Consider the following 18,300-nt stretch of genomic DNA (forward strand, 5'->3'; position numbering starts at 1 on the left):
TTTGGTTATTTGTAAGAACACTCTAGTTTATTGCAAAAGTAAATATATATAGCTTTGTTAGCGAAGGGGCTATCTATTTAATGTCCATTCAATGTTTTGGGAATCATCAATTGCTTGCTCTTGTTTGGTGCGGGAGTCATGTTTTGTTAAGTGCATCACAGCCAAGTTAAAGAGCAGATGTGTGGTTTGTGTCTTTGTCCATATAAGTTTCTGTTTAGACCAAATGACATTATAGCTGAAAATAACATACCCTGATTTTTCCTGATGCATGCAGATCTTCCAAAGTTTAATAGGATATGGCCGAATATTTCTTCCCTTGAGGTTTCTAACCCAAAACAAGGTAGGAGCATGTAAAATTCCTAGCAATATAAAACCCCACATGTTTAGGGGGAAAATCCCATATACTATTTTTCAGCACTGGATAACAGCATTATTGTGAATGCCATGTCTTTGAAAGAATCCTGATTCAAATATTATTTCTAATATGAAGAGTGCCCTGGAAATATTAGAGTGAAAGATATAGGGGAAAATTAGATGGCATAGAAGTTACAAGCACTTCATCAAATTTAGGTTGAATGTCTCTCCCAAGAGAAGCCTAGAGTTTTGCTGCCATCACAGTTTGGAATATAAATAATAAGCCTTAAAAACTTCTGAGTGCTGCAGGTGTCCTTCCAATGTCTCCCTTTTGCTCCTCTTAACGAAACTGACTAGTACGTCAGTTGTGTTGAAGGTCCGGGGAAAAATACATAAAGGCAGTATTGCAACCCCTAACAGACTTGTTTTCTTTTACTGTTTCTCCATATTGACTGGCAGAAATTTGAATCTCTCTCTCTGTGTATCTCTCTCTCTCTCTGTGTATCTCTCTCTCTCTCTCTCTCTCTCTCTCTCTCTCTCTCTCTCTCTTTCTCTTCCACATCACAGTATATTTTCTCTGTTGGGGCTTCCCCTTTTAATCCTTTACAAATTAACAATTATTTCTAGCAGCATTAAGAACAACCTGCTCTCTGTCTGTCTTTAGAGCAGTAATTATTTTCTGACTTGTAACCTCAAAAATAAGTAAATAAATAAAAGAGAGAGACTGACAGCAGTGTGATTACACAGGAAGAAATAGAACTTTTAAAAACTGGGCAATGAAATTCATAAGAGGCAGTGCAATGTTAAATTCACATTAACATCTAGCCTATAGATATATATAGACATGTATAAATAGGAGTTTATTTTAATAGAAAATTGTATTCTTTTGCCTTCTTTCTTCTCAAAAAAAAGGACATTTTTGGCTTCCACCTTCTTTCATTACATACAGGATGTTCCTTTTAAACTCTAATGAATACAGATGGAGGAGGAAATGAGCGAAAGGAGGAACCAGGAAATAGCTGCTAAGCAAACAAAATACATTAGCAATTTGTTGGGGAGTCAAATTGGAAGGGCTGCATTTTCAGTCCTTGATCAGGGTGATGAAATCGAGAATGTCCTAGATACATATATTAGTAGCAAATAGAATTATCTTAATCATCTGCTCCAAATGAATTTTTTCAACTTTCTGCATACATATGTGGAAGAAGAAATAGAGCTCAAGCTCACCCCTATTAGTATAATTCTGTGAGGATTTGGGGGAGGTTTAGTGGCTTTATTCCTTGGCAGGTTCAATGAGAGCATCTTCAGTGAAATGTCACTCAGTATTTCCCATTGAATTTCAGAGTTCAACAAATTATACAAGACAGGATCTAAGACTTAACACTTCTCCACAGTGAGTTTTGAGATGAACAAGATTATGCATTGTTCAAAACCTGAAACACACCTGCTTAATTATTTTGCTGTGTTTTCTGTCAGTGTCACTGCACAGAAAACTTTCAGAAATACCTTCAGCTAATACCAGGTGCAGTTTTTTTAGAACATGGGTAATGAGTTCAAATGAATTTATTTGAGAAGCGGCGCACAGGATAAAGTGCTTAAACTTGAAATTTTAGCTCAAGGGGCACTTTCTAACAGAGGCCAGTTCTGTGCAGCCATAATTTATCTTGTCAACATCTGCAAAGAACGTCAGGCTCTATCTGCTTTTGCTGTTTTCGCAAGCAACTCGTCATGAATAATCGGAAAAGAAATGGCAGACAGCATACAGAGCAATCTCTGCCATTAACAGACTGATATGACCACAAAGGTAATAAATATTGAGAAGGAGACTACATTTTTCAAAGGTAGACAGATTCAAGGTGACTCTGAGACTAAGGTCCATATGGTTGGCCACTGAGATTATGTTCCGTGAGGTCTAATCAGTTCAACAAAAATAATCTAACTGGCTGAGGCACAGACGAGCTTTTGGTTACACAGAGAAAATGACAGTGAATTGAGGCAATGATTGCTAATTATCTCAGCACAACTACTATTTTAAGAGAGGGTCAATAGGGGATCCTAATATCCATAATGTTACCAGAATAATCCTTGCATAACTGGACTCTTAAATGGTAATTCTCTTTGCCTCTGAAAATAAAGCTTCTAAACTTTATTACTGACAATGTAAAACCAATTTCAGCCAAATACAAGACTTCCTTTGGGACTGAAACCATCTCCCAGAAACAACAGATACAAATAGTCTCTTCATTTAGGGCTACCTTTTCAAGTGGGTTGATGATAAGTTACTACAGTTTGAACGTTTCACTATTGTTTCTAATGTTCTGTTCATTCTTTTAAACCTATCCAGTTGCTCCCAAATTAGCTTTGTCAACAGTTTCTTCTGTTCAAGTTGCAAACCACAAGAGAGGTAGGAATTCTTGGATTCATACAGTGATTTCATGGTGTTATGTGTTGTGAAACATTGCACTGTATGAATCTGGAATATCTGTGAAGTGTACCCATCAGCTTATCGGTGAGGCATGTTGACTGATACCAATCAATGCATCAAATAGTACTGAAAATGTCATCTGTAAGAGACAAAAAACTTCACTCAGAAATTTCACTGCTGCAAATTAAAATTGCTGCAACATTTGTTTTCTGAAAGATTAACACGTGAATAAACATTCAAACAGCTTAGGATCCTGTTTAGAACATGAATGTTAGAGTATTAACATTGTTGCTCATTGGCATTGAAAATAAGGAAACCCACTTACAGTGAGTTTCAAGGATGCTTTTCATGAGAACAGAATGGCAGGTTCCGTGTTTTGTGCCCATTTGACTTTTGGACAAACGAAATAGCTTATATTTTCTATTTCCATTGTTTGAAATGAAATTGAATGAATACCAGTGAAGATCTACACTGGGTTTAGCATTGATTATGACCTGAAAATAATAATTACATTACTTACTTTAAATGCAAGCAAGCAGTATCTCATCTGTGACTCATGAATAGTCCATTCCAGCTAGCATCTGTCATTCACAGAATGAAGATTTTTCAGGAAACATAAAGACTTCTGTTTTTATTTTACCATTTTCCTTTAAATGTCTTCTGTGACAGGTGTGTCTTGTTTTCCACCCTTGACTGTTGGGCTTATGTCATGTTTTTGGTTTGTGGGGGTTTTTTTTTTTTTTTGTTCTTTGTTTTTTCATGAAACACCTCTTATAAAGAAATGTGTTTATTAACAAAGTCAAAATTCAGTTTGACCCACTTGATGAAAATGACCGTAATAGCTTATTTATTCTTTATTGAACAGAGTCAGATCATTTTCCAGATTTTAATTAATGTTGAGTTGGTCCTTCTGTGACGTAAAGAGAAAAAGATGAAACTGGTGCAAAGATGGGAAAAGGGAAATGGATAGTATTCATACCATGTCTTAAACTTTCCTCACAACGTGCTTTTTACATATCAAACATTAATGGTGCCCTTTTGAGGGGAATACAAATGTATTTGAATTTGGGGGAACTAAGTTCTTTGGAACAGACCGGCCACAGCGTCATAGGGTATCAACCCTATCTGGGCAAGTGTGCCCATCTGAAGGCCACAGGGGGAAGATCTTTCTTTATCTCCAAAATGCAAATCCACACAAAGAAACCAAGGAAGTGGAGGAAACAGAGAAGCATTAGGGACTTTCATAGATTTCATTTCTCTTATGTCCCGTCAAGTACACTGGAAATACAAGGGGCCTCTTGACCTGGAATTTCACCCTGCATCATTGAATCTCCAGTTTCCGGGGGTCATAGCACTAATGAGGTTCAAACACATCTCCAGAGGCAGGAAGAAGCCACCTAATGACTTATCATTTAAAAAAATCCATATCGTCATCAAATGATGTATGTAGCTTCAAAAGCTACATAAGGTTGCAAAATAGGGGAGAGGTGGGGTAAGGACCAGCAAAATGCTACAGCCACTTCACTGCCACCCCTGGAGGAGGCCCCTCAGAGGCATGGTGACTCTATTAACGTAGTGAGAGGAAAATACTTTCTGAGAGTTCTCATTCCTTTACTTTCTATCTAAACTCTTTTCCCCAAATCTGTTTTGTTTCTTTTTTAATGAATTTTCATCAGCTTTCCTAATTTGGCCAAAAAGAAAAATGACCTGTGCCATATTCAGAGGACTTGATCTTATATTTACATAGGCCATGTAACATATGATGCAAGGCAACATGGCAAACAGTAAGAAAGAAGACACCCAGGGGAAGTTTAACCCCTCCTATTCTAACATTCTTTTTCTTCCGTTCTCTTTCTCTCCAACCTCTTGCTTCTGGCAACTCCTCCTTGCCCAGACCTTCTCCAGCCAGTGTCAGTCAGAAAGAACCTTTACTTAAGAGGGTTGGGTCGTTCCTGATCTAGGCCAACCACTCCTTCCAAAATACTCCTTCTAAAGTATCCCTAGCTTTAATTGGTCTTAACTAGCCAATTGCTAAGTATTGTAGTATCTTATCATAACTGTTTCATATGAGCTCATCTATTCATATGGGGGATTTTACCCCCCAGGGGACTTTTGGTTGTCACGACTCGGGGGTTGCTACTGCATCCAGTAGGTAGAGGCCAGGGATACTTGTAAATAGCCTACAACATATAGGAAAACAAAGAATTATTTGGCCCAACGTGGAAATAGTGCCAAGGCTGAGAAACCACCCTAGACTCTGCAGGACTGGCTCATGTTGTTCCCTGGTATGAGGTGATTCTCAGGAAATATGTACTGCCAGCGGTTCCTTGCACACCATGGCCATGTGTTCTAGATGACCCCGCTAGCTCGTCTACACGGCAGCAATGAAAAATCATCTACAGTGTAATCTGAGATTGAAAAACTACATAAAACCATAGAAGTTTTTACAAGTCTCCTTTTTTTCTTCCCAAAATGATCTGCATAGATGGGTAGACAACCCTCAGCTAAAATAATCAGTAACTCAGTTACACCTTGTTGGTGTGGCTGTTGTTTTTCTAAACTCTTGGGTATATGGGATGTAGCCAGACTCTGATGGAATTCAAATGGGGGAGGCATGAGTTTAAGCATAACTTTCCTCTTGTGTCTGCCTGTGTTTTGCAAAAAATGGCACCTTTAGAATCGTCACATATTCACAGATACGTTCATTTGACAATGTTCGTTGAGTGCCTAGCATGTGACAGATGTTTTGAGTTCTCTGGTTACATCTGTAAACATAACACAGTCCACACTCGTGTATTTATACTCAGAGTATGGGGGAAAAATTATTCTAAATATACTTTCCAGATACTATAAATTCTACAAAAAATTAAGTAGGATTAGGAAATTGAGGATTAGTATGTTTAGGCATTGCTGTTATTTCCAATAGAGTGGTCACAAAATTTTCTTTGAGCAGAAACCTAAGCACAAAGTGAGGAAGCAAGTCACAGGGATGTCTAGGGGAAGAGGATTCTACACAGAGGTAACAGCAAGAGCAAAGGCCCCAGGGAAGTCCCTGGCATGTTTGCAGAGCAACATGGAGGCTTTGTACAAGAGTAAGGAGGAAAGTGATTGCAGTGAGCCACCAGGGAGGCCGGGGGCCAGATCAATTGGGAATGAATGCATATAAGTTCTGTGTTTTATTCTGAATGGCATGGAAAGCCATTAGGATTATAAACAAAGGGATGTCATGGCTGAATTTAAGTTTTGAAAGAGTCACTCTGGCTGCTGTGTGGAGAGGAGGTATCACTAGCATGGAAGCCAAGAGAGCAGTTTGGGGACAATCGCAATAATCCAAGGGCCTTTAACTCAAGGTGACAGAGTAAGAGGTGGTGAGATTAGAGTGTATTTTAAAAGCATAGCCAAGAATATCTGCTGATTGATTGGTTGTCAGGGATGAGGAAAAAAAGACATGTTAAGAACAACATCAGGAATTTTGAGCTAAGCAATTGGAGGAATGGAGTTGCCATTTACTGAGATAGGGTGGGCTGCCTGGGTGAGTAGCAGGTTTGGGAAGGTTGACCTGAGAGCTCTGTTATGAACATGTTGAAGTTGAAATATCTAGTAAATGTCCGGGTGGAGACTAAGAATGCAGATGAGTATGTCAGTCTGGAGGAAGTCTCACTAACTGGGGAGTTGATCTAGGCTGAAACAACTATTTTGGAAAGGTCAGCATCTAGATGATGTGTAAAGTCCGGAGACTGGGTAAGGAGCCCTAGGCTCTAGGTTGAGCCTAAAGAGCATAGAGTTCCAAGAGCTAAGCCCTGAGTACCTGTGAGGAGAAAGGACCAAGAGGAAAAGAGAGGGAAAAACAATCATGGGTGGAGAAGAAGAAGAAGCAAGAGGAAGTGGTGACCCAGAAGTCCCCTGTTTTAGGAAGGGTTTCCTGGCAGCCCTAAAGGTCCCTTTGAGACTTATGGTTATAAACTTAACATGAGACTTGTTTCAAAATAGTTGGAGAAAAACTCCAGCCACATTTAGCTGCTGGGGTGTAGGCATGGAGAGATGGAGAGGTGGATTTTTTTTTTTAATGTTTATTTATTTTTGAGACAGAGAGAGAGACAGAGCATGAATGGGGGAGGGTCAGAGAGAGAGGGAGACACAGAATCCGAAGCAGGCTCCAGGCTCCGAGCTGCCAGCACAGAGCCCGACGCGGGGCTCGAACTCACGGACCGTGAGATCATGACCTGAGCCGAAGTCGGACGCTTAACCGACTGAGCCACCCAGGCTCCCGGAGAGGTGGATTTAAGCAGGATCAGGTTTTCCCAGGAGACTGATTGTGGTGGACACTCGGGGTCAAGGGAGATGAGAGTGCATGAAAGGAAGTCACTGTAAGGACGGACCATGGACTCCATACTTTGTAAGAAGGGAAAGGAGGACATGGCAGGTCAATGAGTTGAGAGATCAAAGAATTATTGAACGATTAGTATCATCCCTGCAGGGTCTTAATATGGTAATATAACTCAGACTACATCGTTAATAATCATTCAAGGATTCTGTGCCTGTGTGGAAAGACTAGTTCCTAAAGAGTGGTAGATTAACAGAATACTGAAAAATAATACAGCAGCCTAATAATTACATTTGAAATGCCTTGCGTTTATACACTGCTCTCATGTTTTTCAAATCATTTTCAAAGATCTTTTTGTCATTTTACATTCTCAAATATATCGTGGCCAGAGAAGACAGCTTTATTGAAGTCTCAGAAGAATCTTAGAAGTCTTAAAAGAATCAAGTTGCTACCCTGTTTCCTAGATTAAAAGATATTTAAATATCCACTTATCTTCTAAAATAAATTTATTAATATTGGGCATTTAGCTGGTATGGTTCTATATATAATTATACAACTTACATTATTTATCTTCTCCTACCAAAATTAATAAATCGGTCTTCAAACAAGACCCAGAAACAAATAATGTCATTGTGGAAATGTATACTACTCATTGAATTCAGAGTAATAATACATGATAGCGTGACATTTGATGTGTCCATGGAGATTCATGGGCTGAGTCTTGAAAGTGTTGAACTTGGATATCTATAGATATGTTTTATTTCTTGGATAAAACTTTGTCAGATAGAGCTCAGCATGTACTCTTGCCATTGCGCAGATCTTACAGAACCCTTCAAATACCCACAAAGGAAATGATTTATGAAACTTCTCTAGCCTTATTCTCTACACTTTCCCCAACTTCATACCTTTGCAGGTTCTATTTCCTTTTCACCTGAAATGCTCATCCCCTCTCCCCCAAACTTCTTTTTTCTAACAAACCCTACCTGCCCTCATGGAAGACCCATTGTTAAGTCCAGTGTTAAGGTAGTTTTTGCTAATTCCCCTCAAGTTAAAGACCTCCTCCTTAGATCACTTTGTGTCACTGTTTGGCTTTCTTAGCACATGCTCTTTTGTTTTCTAGTTATTCTAACCATATGTTTGTCTTACCCACAAAACTAGTTTTTTGACAACAAGGGCTTCTTTGTAGCTCCAGCTTTTTTCAAAGCTGGATAAATTATATTAGGTGCACCAAGGGCCAGCCTGGGATGGGGAATATGAGAAACAACCACCAAGGAACGTCTTCCAGGAGGGAGAGCCAGAGGACAGGGCTGTTGATGCCCATTCCTCAGCAGTTCCAGGCAGCTCTGAAGAAGTCCTTAGGAAACAATTAGATTTGGAACTTGGGTCTCCTTCCTGAAACCACTACTCTTGGGTGGCTCTAGGCCAGAAAGGTTTTCCCTGTTCCAAATCCTCAACCAAGAAAGGCTCTAGAGCCCTTTTAGGTTTCCTCGCAAGTCAGAATTGCCAGCATAAACAAGGTGTAACTCAGGGAGATATAGTGTATTGGAGTGATATGTTTGTTTTCTAAGAAAATTTAATTTGGTGATCTGTAATTCTATTATTTTTGTTGTTATTGTTTTCTTATTATTAATATGGCATGCCTTAACTACTGCATAGGCCTCCTTCCCACTCTGCTCTTCTCCCTCTGCTTCCTCCTGATCCCAGCCCCCAACATGCGCGCGCACACACACACACACACACACACACACACACACACACACGACAGAGCTATCCTCCCCTAAAGGAACCAGCTTGTCTTCAGGAGCCTCCCCTTCTTCTTGCTTCCCTTTTGAGTATCTAGAATCCCCAAGGTGCTGACCCTAATCTTGGTATCTTTCACTAGTCACTACATCCAAGTGTCCTCCTCTGCTTTGATCCACATTTTATTTTATTCTGTCAGGACCTTGACCCTCTGCTATAGCAATCAGCTCTGCACTAAATAAATCCACAGCATTCCGATGAGTACCAGCATGTTTAAAAAAAATCCAGTCTCTCTTCCTTAATCTTCGTTATTCATTTTGACAGTGCTTATTCATTGTTACTCTGCTCATCAAATGCGATATTTCCAAAGTTTATCTAAGCCAAAAGAGTAACTCAGTCCCTTGCATAATGCCTGGCACATGGTAGATCAACCCAATAAAATATGGAAGGAATGAATGAATGAATGAATGGGTTCAAGTAGTGGCTGTCTTTGGCTTCCTAGTGAGGTAAAATAAAGGTCAGACATTAAAAAGAGGAGTATTTTTGGATAAACTAAATAAAGGTTTTGCAGTATCACCGTTGACCTTCCTCATTAATATCCAGCTACACCTGCCCCCATATTTTGAGAAGACAAATTAGCTTCCCCACCTACTTGCTTCTCCCGTCTTTTTTTTTCTTTTTCTATCTGATTTGATGGCGATTGCTACCGGTAAAGGCTTTGTCTTTACCACTTTTTTGAAAAATGTTGAATTAGATGAACAACTTCTTGCTTTAGCTGAGATGCAACCAAGAGAAAATGTAATCACTCCCCATCCTTCCCCACCTGCTCTCCTTCTCTTTCCCCATCTCCTTGTCTAGTTCTTCTCACCATCAGGACCTCAGCCTCAGAGGCATCTCCAACATTCTGGGAAAACAAAGAAAGGAAATCTGGGAGTACTGCATAATCACTAGTTGCCTAATCCTTCTTTTGTAGTGGACTCAGCTTGAAATTTGAATGAAAAGGAAATCTTCAGAGCACTTTTCCCATACAAATCATCTCTCTGTTTTTTGTATTTTCTCTCACACATAAACAAACATCATATTTGGCCTGATGAAAGGCTTACAAAGGCTGTCTTTCCTGTTAGCATTTGGAATAAAAATAGAGAATTGTTTAGTCCTCCAGATCCCTATTAAATTTCCCACAATTTCTGTGAAACCCTGACCGAGCTACTGTCTTAACATAAATGATAATGAGACTAAACAAAGGAGTCATGGGTGATGGCAGGCTCAGGCCCTAGATGCTCACATACTTCCCTCCCTTTTTTTAAGAGTGCAAATATGAAGAAAAAAATGGGGAAGTGATGTAAAGACAGTAAAGTTCTCAGTGTGCAAAAATTAGACTTTTGCATCAACGGCGACCGAGCCTTCCCAAATTTTAAAAGGTGTACACCTGCAAATGCTTCTGTTCATATTGTATGCCAAGAATTAACACTCTTCGGTCATGTTCTGAATGTCCAACCTTTCTATCCTGCTTGAAACAGATGCTACTTCCATGCCAGTCACAACCACCTGTGGTCGCCATGTGTCATGTTGCATCACATAGATGTAATGCCATTCTGTCATCTTTTCTCCACTCCTCATTTTATCCAAGCATGTAGTGTGCTATTACTCTGCTACTGTATACACTCTGTATACATTTCTGTTCTTCCTTGCAAGATTGTGAATGCTTCGGCCACTCCAATCGATGCAGTTATATCGATCTGCTAAATACAGTCATTTGCGTGAGCTGTAAACACAACACTAGAGGGCAGCACTGTGAGTTATGCAGGCTGGGCTACTTCAGAAATGCTTCTGCACAGCTGGACGATGAGAATGTGTGCATAGGTCAGTTCCATTATAATTTCAGCTATTGTTCTGTGCCTTTCGAGCTATGGGGAGCTATTCAAGGTGAAGAGGCTGTTAACTTGAACCACGGCTGAGCCAGAATGAACTTTCTCAATGGAGAAAACATCCTTGTGGTAGACTTAAAATTCTCTTGTGCCGGTTGAATTGGGGAATATATTCTGAATCCTTATGTTTTTGTTGCTTTAAATATGATGATCTGGAAATCTTGTTTAGAAGATGAAGAATTTTCTATCAATTATTCTTTCTTCCTTTTTTTTGCATGAAATCTTAAAACTTGGTAATATCAAACTGATCTTAAAGGCTTATGTTGTACATTCAACTTTTAAAATGAAAACTCATTATATGGGACTTAATTATAGATATGAGTAATTAGGATAAACTCTTGCCATAACTGGTAATCAACAAACATTGATTGATTAAAAATATTGCCAATTGGAATTGAAAATCATTAGCAACTGGTAATATAGAAGTTTGCCTGACTTTTCCATCCATAGCAAGGAAATTCCATTTATTTAATTTTCCTAGCCCCCCAAAGCAGAAGCAATTTCTCAGAACTATTATAGGCAATGAATTCTCATAGCTTCCAAGGTAAATAAGGAAAAACTGGGTCCACAGGATTCCCTTGAGCACTATCCCCTACCTACCATGACTACTGCTCAGGTCAACTGGAGAAAGAACCTGTTTTCACAGACAAAAAATTTCTCCCACCTTTTGCACAGTGGAACCAGTCTTTAAGAAAGGGAGCTGATGGAAAAATAAGAAACAATAAATGGAATTTCACTTCATAATTTACTTTGAAGAAATGCATATATTTGAAATGGTCAAGGTACATGTGTGTCTGTTACCATACCAGTAGGTAAATACATTGGCAACTAATTTTCAAAATAGAATTTTTCACATAAAGACTAATGTAAATTTTTTAAAAATGCAGAAAAATGACAGGTGGTTTTTTTCATCAAAAAAGAAATCTAATCTGCAATTCTGAGATCATTGTCTTCTGATTAGGTCATCAAGATCATATGGCTACTTGCCCAGAATCCCATAAGCTAGGTCTACAAGTTGTTGTGAATTCAGTTAGACCAAGTTTACATAATACTGTTAATATCTACAGTATGTTCTATTTTTCCAAGTGCCTCCTTATTTATTATTTGTGAATTAGTGGAGAGATCACTGGACTTAGAGACCGGAGAGCTGGGTTCAAGTCCCATTTTGCTATTTAATAGCTGTATGTCTTAGGTAAGTCCTTTCAGAACTCCCAGTCAAACAAACTGGGATCATATGGAATGCCCAGGAAACACTTGGTAAACTGTGAACTGACTTGCAAATATGGTTTGTTTTTGTTTTTGTTTTGTTTTGTTTTTACTTAATCCTCATTAACAAAACCAGGGGGGGTAAGTATTCCACTGATAATTTCCTCTATTTTCTAGTTGAGAAAAGTAAGGTGAAATGAACCAAATTATACAGCTTTAGCAAAGAGTTAGCTTCCTGACTTCAGAGCTTGAACATCTTCTCCCAGCTACCCTGACACAATTAGCAAAACTAAACTTGTCAGACTTCTTACTTAAACGGTATGCTTTTTGGATGACAGTAGCAATTCCACCATGAGTTTGTGAACAGTAGTTCAGTGGCCTTTATAACAATCGGGGTTACAAAGATTTGAGGCTATTAATAACCCAAAAGACATGTAGCTGTCTGAATTTTGAATGCAGAGCTACACTTCACTGAATGTCATTTGCAAAAATATATAAATGTCATACTATAAATACAGAAACAAGAGAAAAGGTAAAATAAATAGGAACGCAGGAATAAAAATCATTTTCATAAAATACCTAAAATTAACATGTTTTACAGTGTTAATTTCATAGTATTTTAAACAAATCAGAGAAAAAGGCCTTAAAAGAAAAGATTTTATTCCATAAAATTTCTAATAGCAGGTAACTTAACAATATCCCAAAGTGTTTTACTCAGAGTATTCTTTCTTATAAGCTTTGGCCTTTTTCCAGTCCTAAAGTAATTTTATGAAGTATAAAATCTGCACTTACTATTTAATTTTAAGAGGTTTAGTCCTGTTGTAAATCTATTTCTGATTATCTACAAGCAGGAAGGCAGCCTGTTTAGCTTTTGTCTTTTGAATAACATCAACTAGTGATGAAATATGAAAAAGCTGAATATACATTTCTTCTCCTGCCTAAAAAAATCAAGAGCATTTGTTATCTCCATTTCTAGACAGTTTGTTAGTTAAAATTATAAATCTTTGGGGAATTTTATTTTATTGAAGCAAACATGTTTCTATTCAGTATTTTATACTTTCCAAACCAAGTAAATTGGTAAACCCAAAGATGAGAACTTTTAGGTACCATTAAAATTGGCTATAATATTCCCCCACATACCAAAATTCCTTAAATTGCTGCCTTTTTTCTAAGGCGTAAAATTGTTTGTAAAGAATGCATTGGAAAATGTAGCTAGCTGATATATGCTATAGTCTGTCTTTTGTCTTTAGTCTATATATATGTACAATGAATCAATAACAATAAAAGCTATGTCCTATAAGAGCTACGGGTTCCACTTTCCCACTTGAAGAGCTGCCTACACACCAGGCTAAGACTGGAGTTTGCTCTCTGACGGCCATTGGTAGCCTGTGGCTCCCTATTGCCAAGGTTTGCCCTAAGGGAAAGCATGAACTTATTCACTCTTTTCCACAGTTAAGCTCCCCAAAGGGCTTGAGCCAGGACTGAGAATTAAATTGAAGAGCATACATCACAAATAATTGAGTTTAATACCTTTTTGTATAGAAAGCACTAATGAAAATGAATGGATATTTACCCAATTCACTTTCACAGAATTAAGCACCAATCTCAGAAAATTTGAACTTCATCTAAGTCTTCTCCAAATTTAAGGGGGAAAAGAGGCATTTTGCCATCTCTTCAACAAATGACAATGAAATCCACCACACTGGCTGTGAGGGAACAGGCCGAATCTCGACAAAATATAGACTGCATTGAAGTACATGTCGTAAACTATTTGCGTCATTTTATATTATGACAAATATAAAATGCAGGCTATTCCGTGTTGCCACAGTGGTTGCTGCTTATTGGTTACTGGTGAATTTCCCCATTTTCATACAAATTCCAAGCACAGCCATGTCTCCAAAGATGCATGTAATTACCCTGTATTACGCAGCAATTACATGAAGATGACACCCTTGCATGCTTCTGTTTCATATAAACTCAAGCATTAAGCAGGAAGTTAGAGGATATGTGGTTCGTGACCTTGGGTAATCACTGCTAATAATCTCTGGTAACAAGCTTGACATCAGAATGAAACACAGGGTTCAGCATTTGCTACTAAACGTATCTGAAATTATGAAGTATTGTCTTTTTATTCCCCTTGAAACCCAAGATCAGGTAGTCAGAGGTACCTTCTATAGACAGGATACTTCTAATACCTATAAATCAATTGTACTGTAACTTTTTAATCAAACCTCCAAAGTATTTCATGTTATTTTTTAGCCTAACAGTCCTGCATATTCTTCCTGGTTTAATGTAATAAAATATAATACTCCAAGGCCATCACCAATACCTACCATTGACCATGGTATTCTTTAAAAAACTAAGTTATTTGTACATAAGGTGGTAAACCTCTCCTTGTCACTTATTTTCCCTACTGTTTGTATAACATAACACTTATCACCCTTCCTGTGACAATCACTGGTTTAGGTGTCCCATGTTTAAAAAAAAATTTGTTTACTTTCTTTGCATCTAAATCCTTATATTAATATAATTGCTATGGGCTAAATGACTAGACTGGTGTGTGGATTCCTGTTGGCTAGATATAACTCTACTCCCTGGTTTGCAAAATGCTGGTGACTCACTGTCAACTTATGAACTCGAAATAGTAAGAAACATTAAATGTTGAATAAGTATAAGCACAGACTTATAGTATAAATATGTACACAAAACATTTTAAAGCCATACAAAATTACTATTTAAAAAAAAATCTTTTTAAACAACTCCCATGTACACACATTAAAATAGAAAATGATGACTTAAAATAAAACTCTAGTTATTAAATACAAACCAAGCCAGGCAAGGAGGGAACATTTTAGTTTATTTAGTTTTATTTTTACCTGCATATGTCACTATCACTATTAGTCTTATCAATGCTTATATCACCATAATGCAGAACTCAAAAATTGACTAACATGAAATAAATCATAATCGTAAGGTCTTCCACATTTTCTGAAGACATTCTCCAGTTAATTCCTGTAGTAAAACCAGAACAAAATGTCCAGTCCTCTCTATAACGTTAAACCTTGAATCTCTGTTGCCAGTCTAAAACACTAAACTTGATGCTGTTAAGCTAAAGCTCTCAGGGCTTCCGTTGGTTGGTTGGTTGGTTGGTTGGTTGGTTGGTTGGTTGGTATGATTTTACTTGTTTTTTAACCAGAAAACCTTTTAATAGGACCCTTTTAGTATAAAGGAAACTGAGAGACAGAGAGGCATAATGACTTGTCCAAGATTATACAGTGGGGTAACAAGGAAAGAAACTTTGGCCCCCAAGTCCCCAAAGCTGCAAACTAGCTGTTATTACCTTTCAAACTAAAGGAAACCTAAGGAATCCCCACTTCAGGTTCAGCCTTTCAGCTAAACAGAGTTTCAGAAGCAAAAGTATCCTGTATAAGAGTGTGTGAGGAATCCAGAAAACACTCTATTTACTCTTCATTGGACAAAGTTGTTTTGTCCTGCCAGGAGACATTATGATGAAATATATGTCTCAAATTATGCCTATGTTGAAATTTACTTGGGATTACAAAATTTATTTTTCTTTCATGATTGTTAATCTAGGCTGCATAAAAACCATACTAACATGCCTAGCAGATAGAGTATCTAAAAGCTCATACCAAACAGTATATATATAAATAAGTTAAAGTGCTTTCCCATATCATAAAGTAAAAATGCCTTTGAGTGAACAAAGTGCATTCATATTGCACTTTAAAAATGTTCAGCAGTTCTCAAATATTGAGTGTAACAGATAAGGCCATTTGAATAATTTAAAACAGATTTTACACTGATGGCATATTGATTTATCCTTGATATACAAACTTCTCATGGTGTTCATTAAACCATCTAAAAATGCCCTAACAAATGGAATCTCTATTATGATCTGTTAGCCATGAAGAGCATAATGTCTTATTTCCTGGGAAGTTTTCAGTTAATTTCCTCCCATATCATAAAAACAGCATCACAGAAGGCTGAGGAAATAAATAAAGGGGCCTGAGATAGCTGTATTTGCCAAAGCATTTCATTAGCGGACATCTTTCTTTAAGTAAGCGATGCATTTAAGTGACGCTCCTGTGTTGATAACCTATAAGCCATGCAGACTTGTCTCCAGCCTGTGTGTTGTCTTGTTTCTACAGAGTGTTATTGTAACCCTTTGGGCTCAGTCCATGATCGTTGTAATGGCTCAGGATTTTGTGAGTGTAAGACGGGAACGACAGGGCCTAAGTGTGATGAGTGTCTGCCGGGAAATTCCTGGCACTACGGCTGTCAACGTAAGTAACTCTGGGAGCTGCCCTCTGCCTGCTGCAGCATGGCTGATCTGCTTGTCCAGGCCGGTGTGTGCAGCTTCTCAGAGCAGAAAAAGACCCAAGCCACTGACAAGCTTTAAAAGCTACTTAAAGCTCCAGCCTATGTATAGGAGAGAGAGCAATCCATCAGCTGTCCAGCCAGCTTCTTTGAAGCCCATCTTCTTCTCCTCTGAATGCAGGAGCAACTTATATTGAAATATTGTACTCAGATCCATGTACCTGGCCAGACCATAAATTAAGTGGCACAATAGGGACCCAGCGTGGAAATCCTCACCACAAAATGAAGGGTGATGTGGATGTGGTTAATATATTTCTTGAACTGAAAGCTACCTCAAAGCTCCAGAGTTCATAAATTAAATGATATCTACATAACTTATTACCACCCCTGCTCTCACACCCATCACTGAATCTTAACCAGAAACCTAAGGGTAATAAATCTAAGGGATATTTAAATGCCAGGGTAAAATAATGAAAAAAATCAATATTGATTTTAAGCCTCTGAGGTTAGGCACCATGCAGTGAGACTTAGACAGATGCCATTTGGTTCAGCCTCATTTCTCTGAGGATTATCAGACCTTCTTAAAAGCTTGTCAGGCAGGTGGCATGTCGGTGTATTTGGGGAACAGAAATTTAAAAATCTGAGCAGAAGCTTCCTTCTGTCATTCATAACCTTTTCTGCTTTTTCATTATGCACTAACTTGTGAGTCTATCCATACACATTTAGCTTACTAATATTAAAGAGCCACCAGGCAAATCCTCGAGAGCAGTGCAGTCCAATAGAAAATTGTGCAAGCCACATATGGAATTTTAAATGTTTTGTTACCCACATTGAAAAAGAAACTGAGTTTAACATCTTATTTTATTTAACCCAAATATCTCAAATAGTATCATTCAACATAAAATCAACATCAAAACTATTAAAGATACGTTTTTTCCATACTGTATTTGAAATCAAGTGTGTGTTTTATTCTTACAGAACATCTCAATTAGGACTGACCATATTGCAAGGCCTAATAGCCACATGTGTCTACCATATTGGACAGCACAGCTCTAGACATTTTTTGTTTGTTTGTTTTTCTGCCTTTTTGGGATTGTTTTGTTTTGTTTTTGTTTTTGTTTTTGCTTACTTTTCACTTGAAAACAATGTCAGCATGCAGGAACTGTCTAAAGCTAAGTCCAGGGCCTTACAGAATATTTCACCAGCCACTCGTCAAATTTATACTTATCTGTAAGCTACCCTTCTACATAATGTAAAGCCAAAGTGAAATTAACTGCCATCCTATTGTCATGGGCGGCAGAAAACTGTGGTGATAGTTTGAGAAATTTGCCATTGAGTATGCCAAGGTTAATATGGGATCAAGGAGCTGGAGGTGAGCATCTCCAGCCATGCTGGAGAGGAGCATTAGAAGACAAATAGTCAGAAGTCATGCAGCATACCTGCATGTGAGCTCTGTATAAGGCCATGGTTAAAAATCCTACATGCTATAGATTCCTAGAAGGCACCTTAGGGGTATGGATGACTTGGTGGATCCCAAGGACCATATGAGGAGCCAGGACTCAGCGGACAGTCATTGGTCCTGGAACATCTGGATGTGGAGGCCCAGAGAATGCCAGCAGCCAAAAGGAGAGAAGGAGGGACAGACAAAGGAAGGACCCAAAATAGGTCCAAGACTCAAGGCATAAGGCATAAGACTTTACAATTAAGACACACTTCTCTAAAAGAAAGATCCATGTAAATTTCCTGATGGAACAGGACCTGAGGAATGGGTTCCTGTAGTATAATCAGAGAAAGACATTAGAGAGGAAAACTAATCTAGCCTTAGAGGAAATATATCCCAAAAAGGTCCTAACTTGATTTTTCTGTATTGATTATTGGAGTATTATAAACTGATATAATGTCATCAAATTTTCCCTTCTGGAAGTGGAAGACTGTATTACACGTGGCCCTACCACATAAAGGCTGTGCAATATAGAAAACTCTGTACC

The 18,300-nt window shown here is 38.2% G+C and overlaps 1 protein-coding gene across 11 annotated transcripts in view; it reads left to right on the top strand.

Annotated features, from left to right (window-relative positions):
• NTNG1 (netrin G1) overlaps window positions 1–18,300 on the top strand; it is a 336,959-nt gene that overhangs the window by 275,629 nt on the left and 43,030 nt on the right. For 5 of the 11 annotated variants that reach the window (XM_040471147.1, XM_040471146.1, XM_040471148.1 and 2 more), the window contains 2 exons: window positions 10,539–10,706; window positions 16,144–16,278. The exons of 2 other annotated variants lie outside the window; for them this stretch is intronic. In XM_040471147.1, coding sequence (XP_040327081.1) covers window positions 10,539–10,706; window positions 16,144–16,278 — 303 coding nt within the window. Of the gene's footprint in view, window positions 1–274; window positions 341–2,698; window positions 2,759–10,538; window positions 10,707–16,143; window positions 16,279–18,300 lie in introns of all 11 variants that reach the window. 4 more of the 11 variants (XM_040471153.1, XM_040471150.1, XM_040471152.1 and 1 more) reach the window with 4 other exon arrangements.

Source organism: Herpailurus yagouaroundi, unplaced genomic scaffold (assembly GCF_014898765.1).
Source record: "Herpailurus yagouaroundi ecotype Mexico unplaced genomic scaffold, PumYag 77, whole genome shotgun sequence".
Lineage (NCBI taxonomy): Eukaryota > Metazoa > Chordata > Mammalia > Carnivora > Felidae > Herpailurus > Herpailurus yagouaroundi.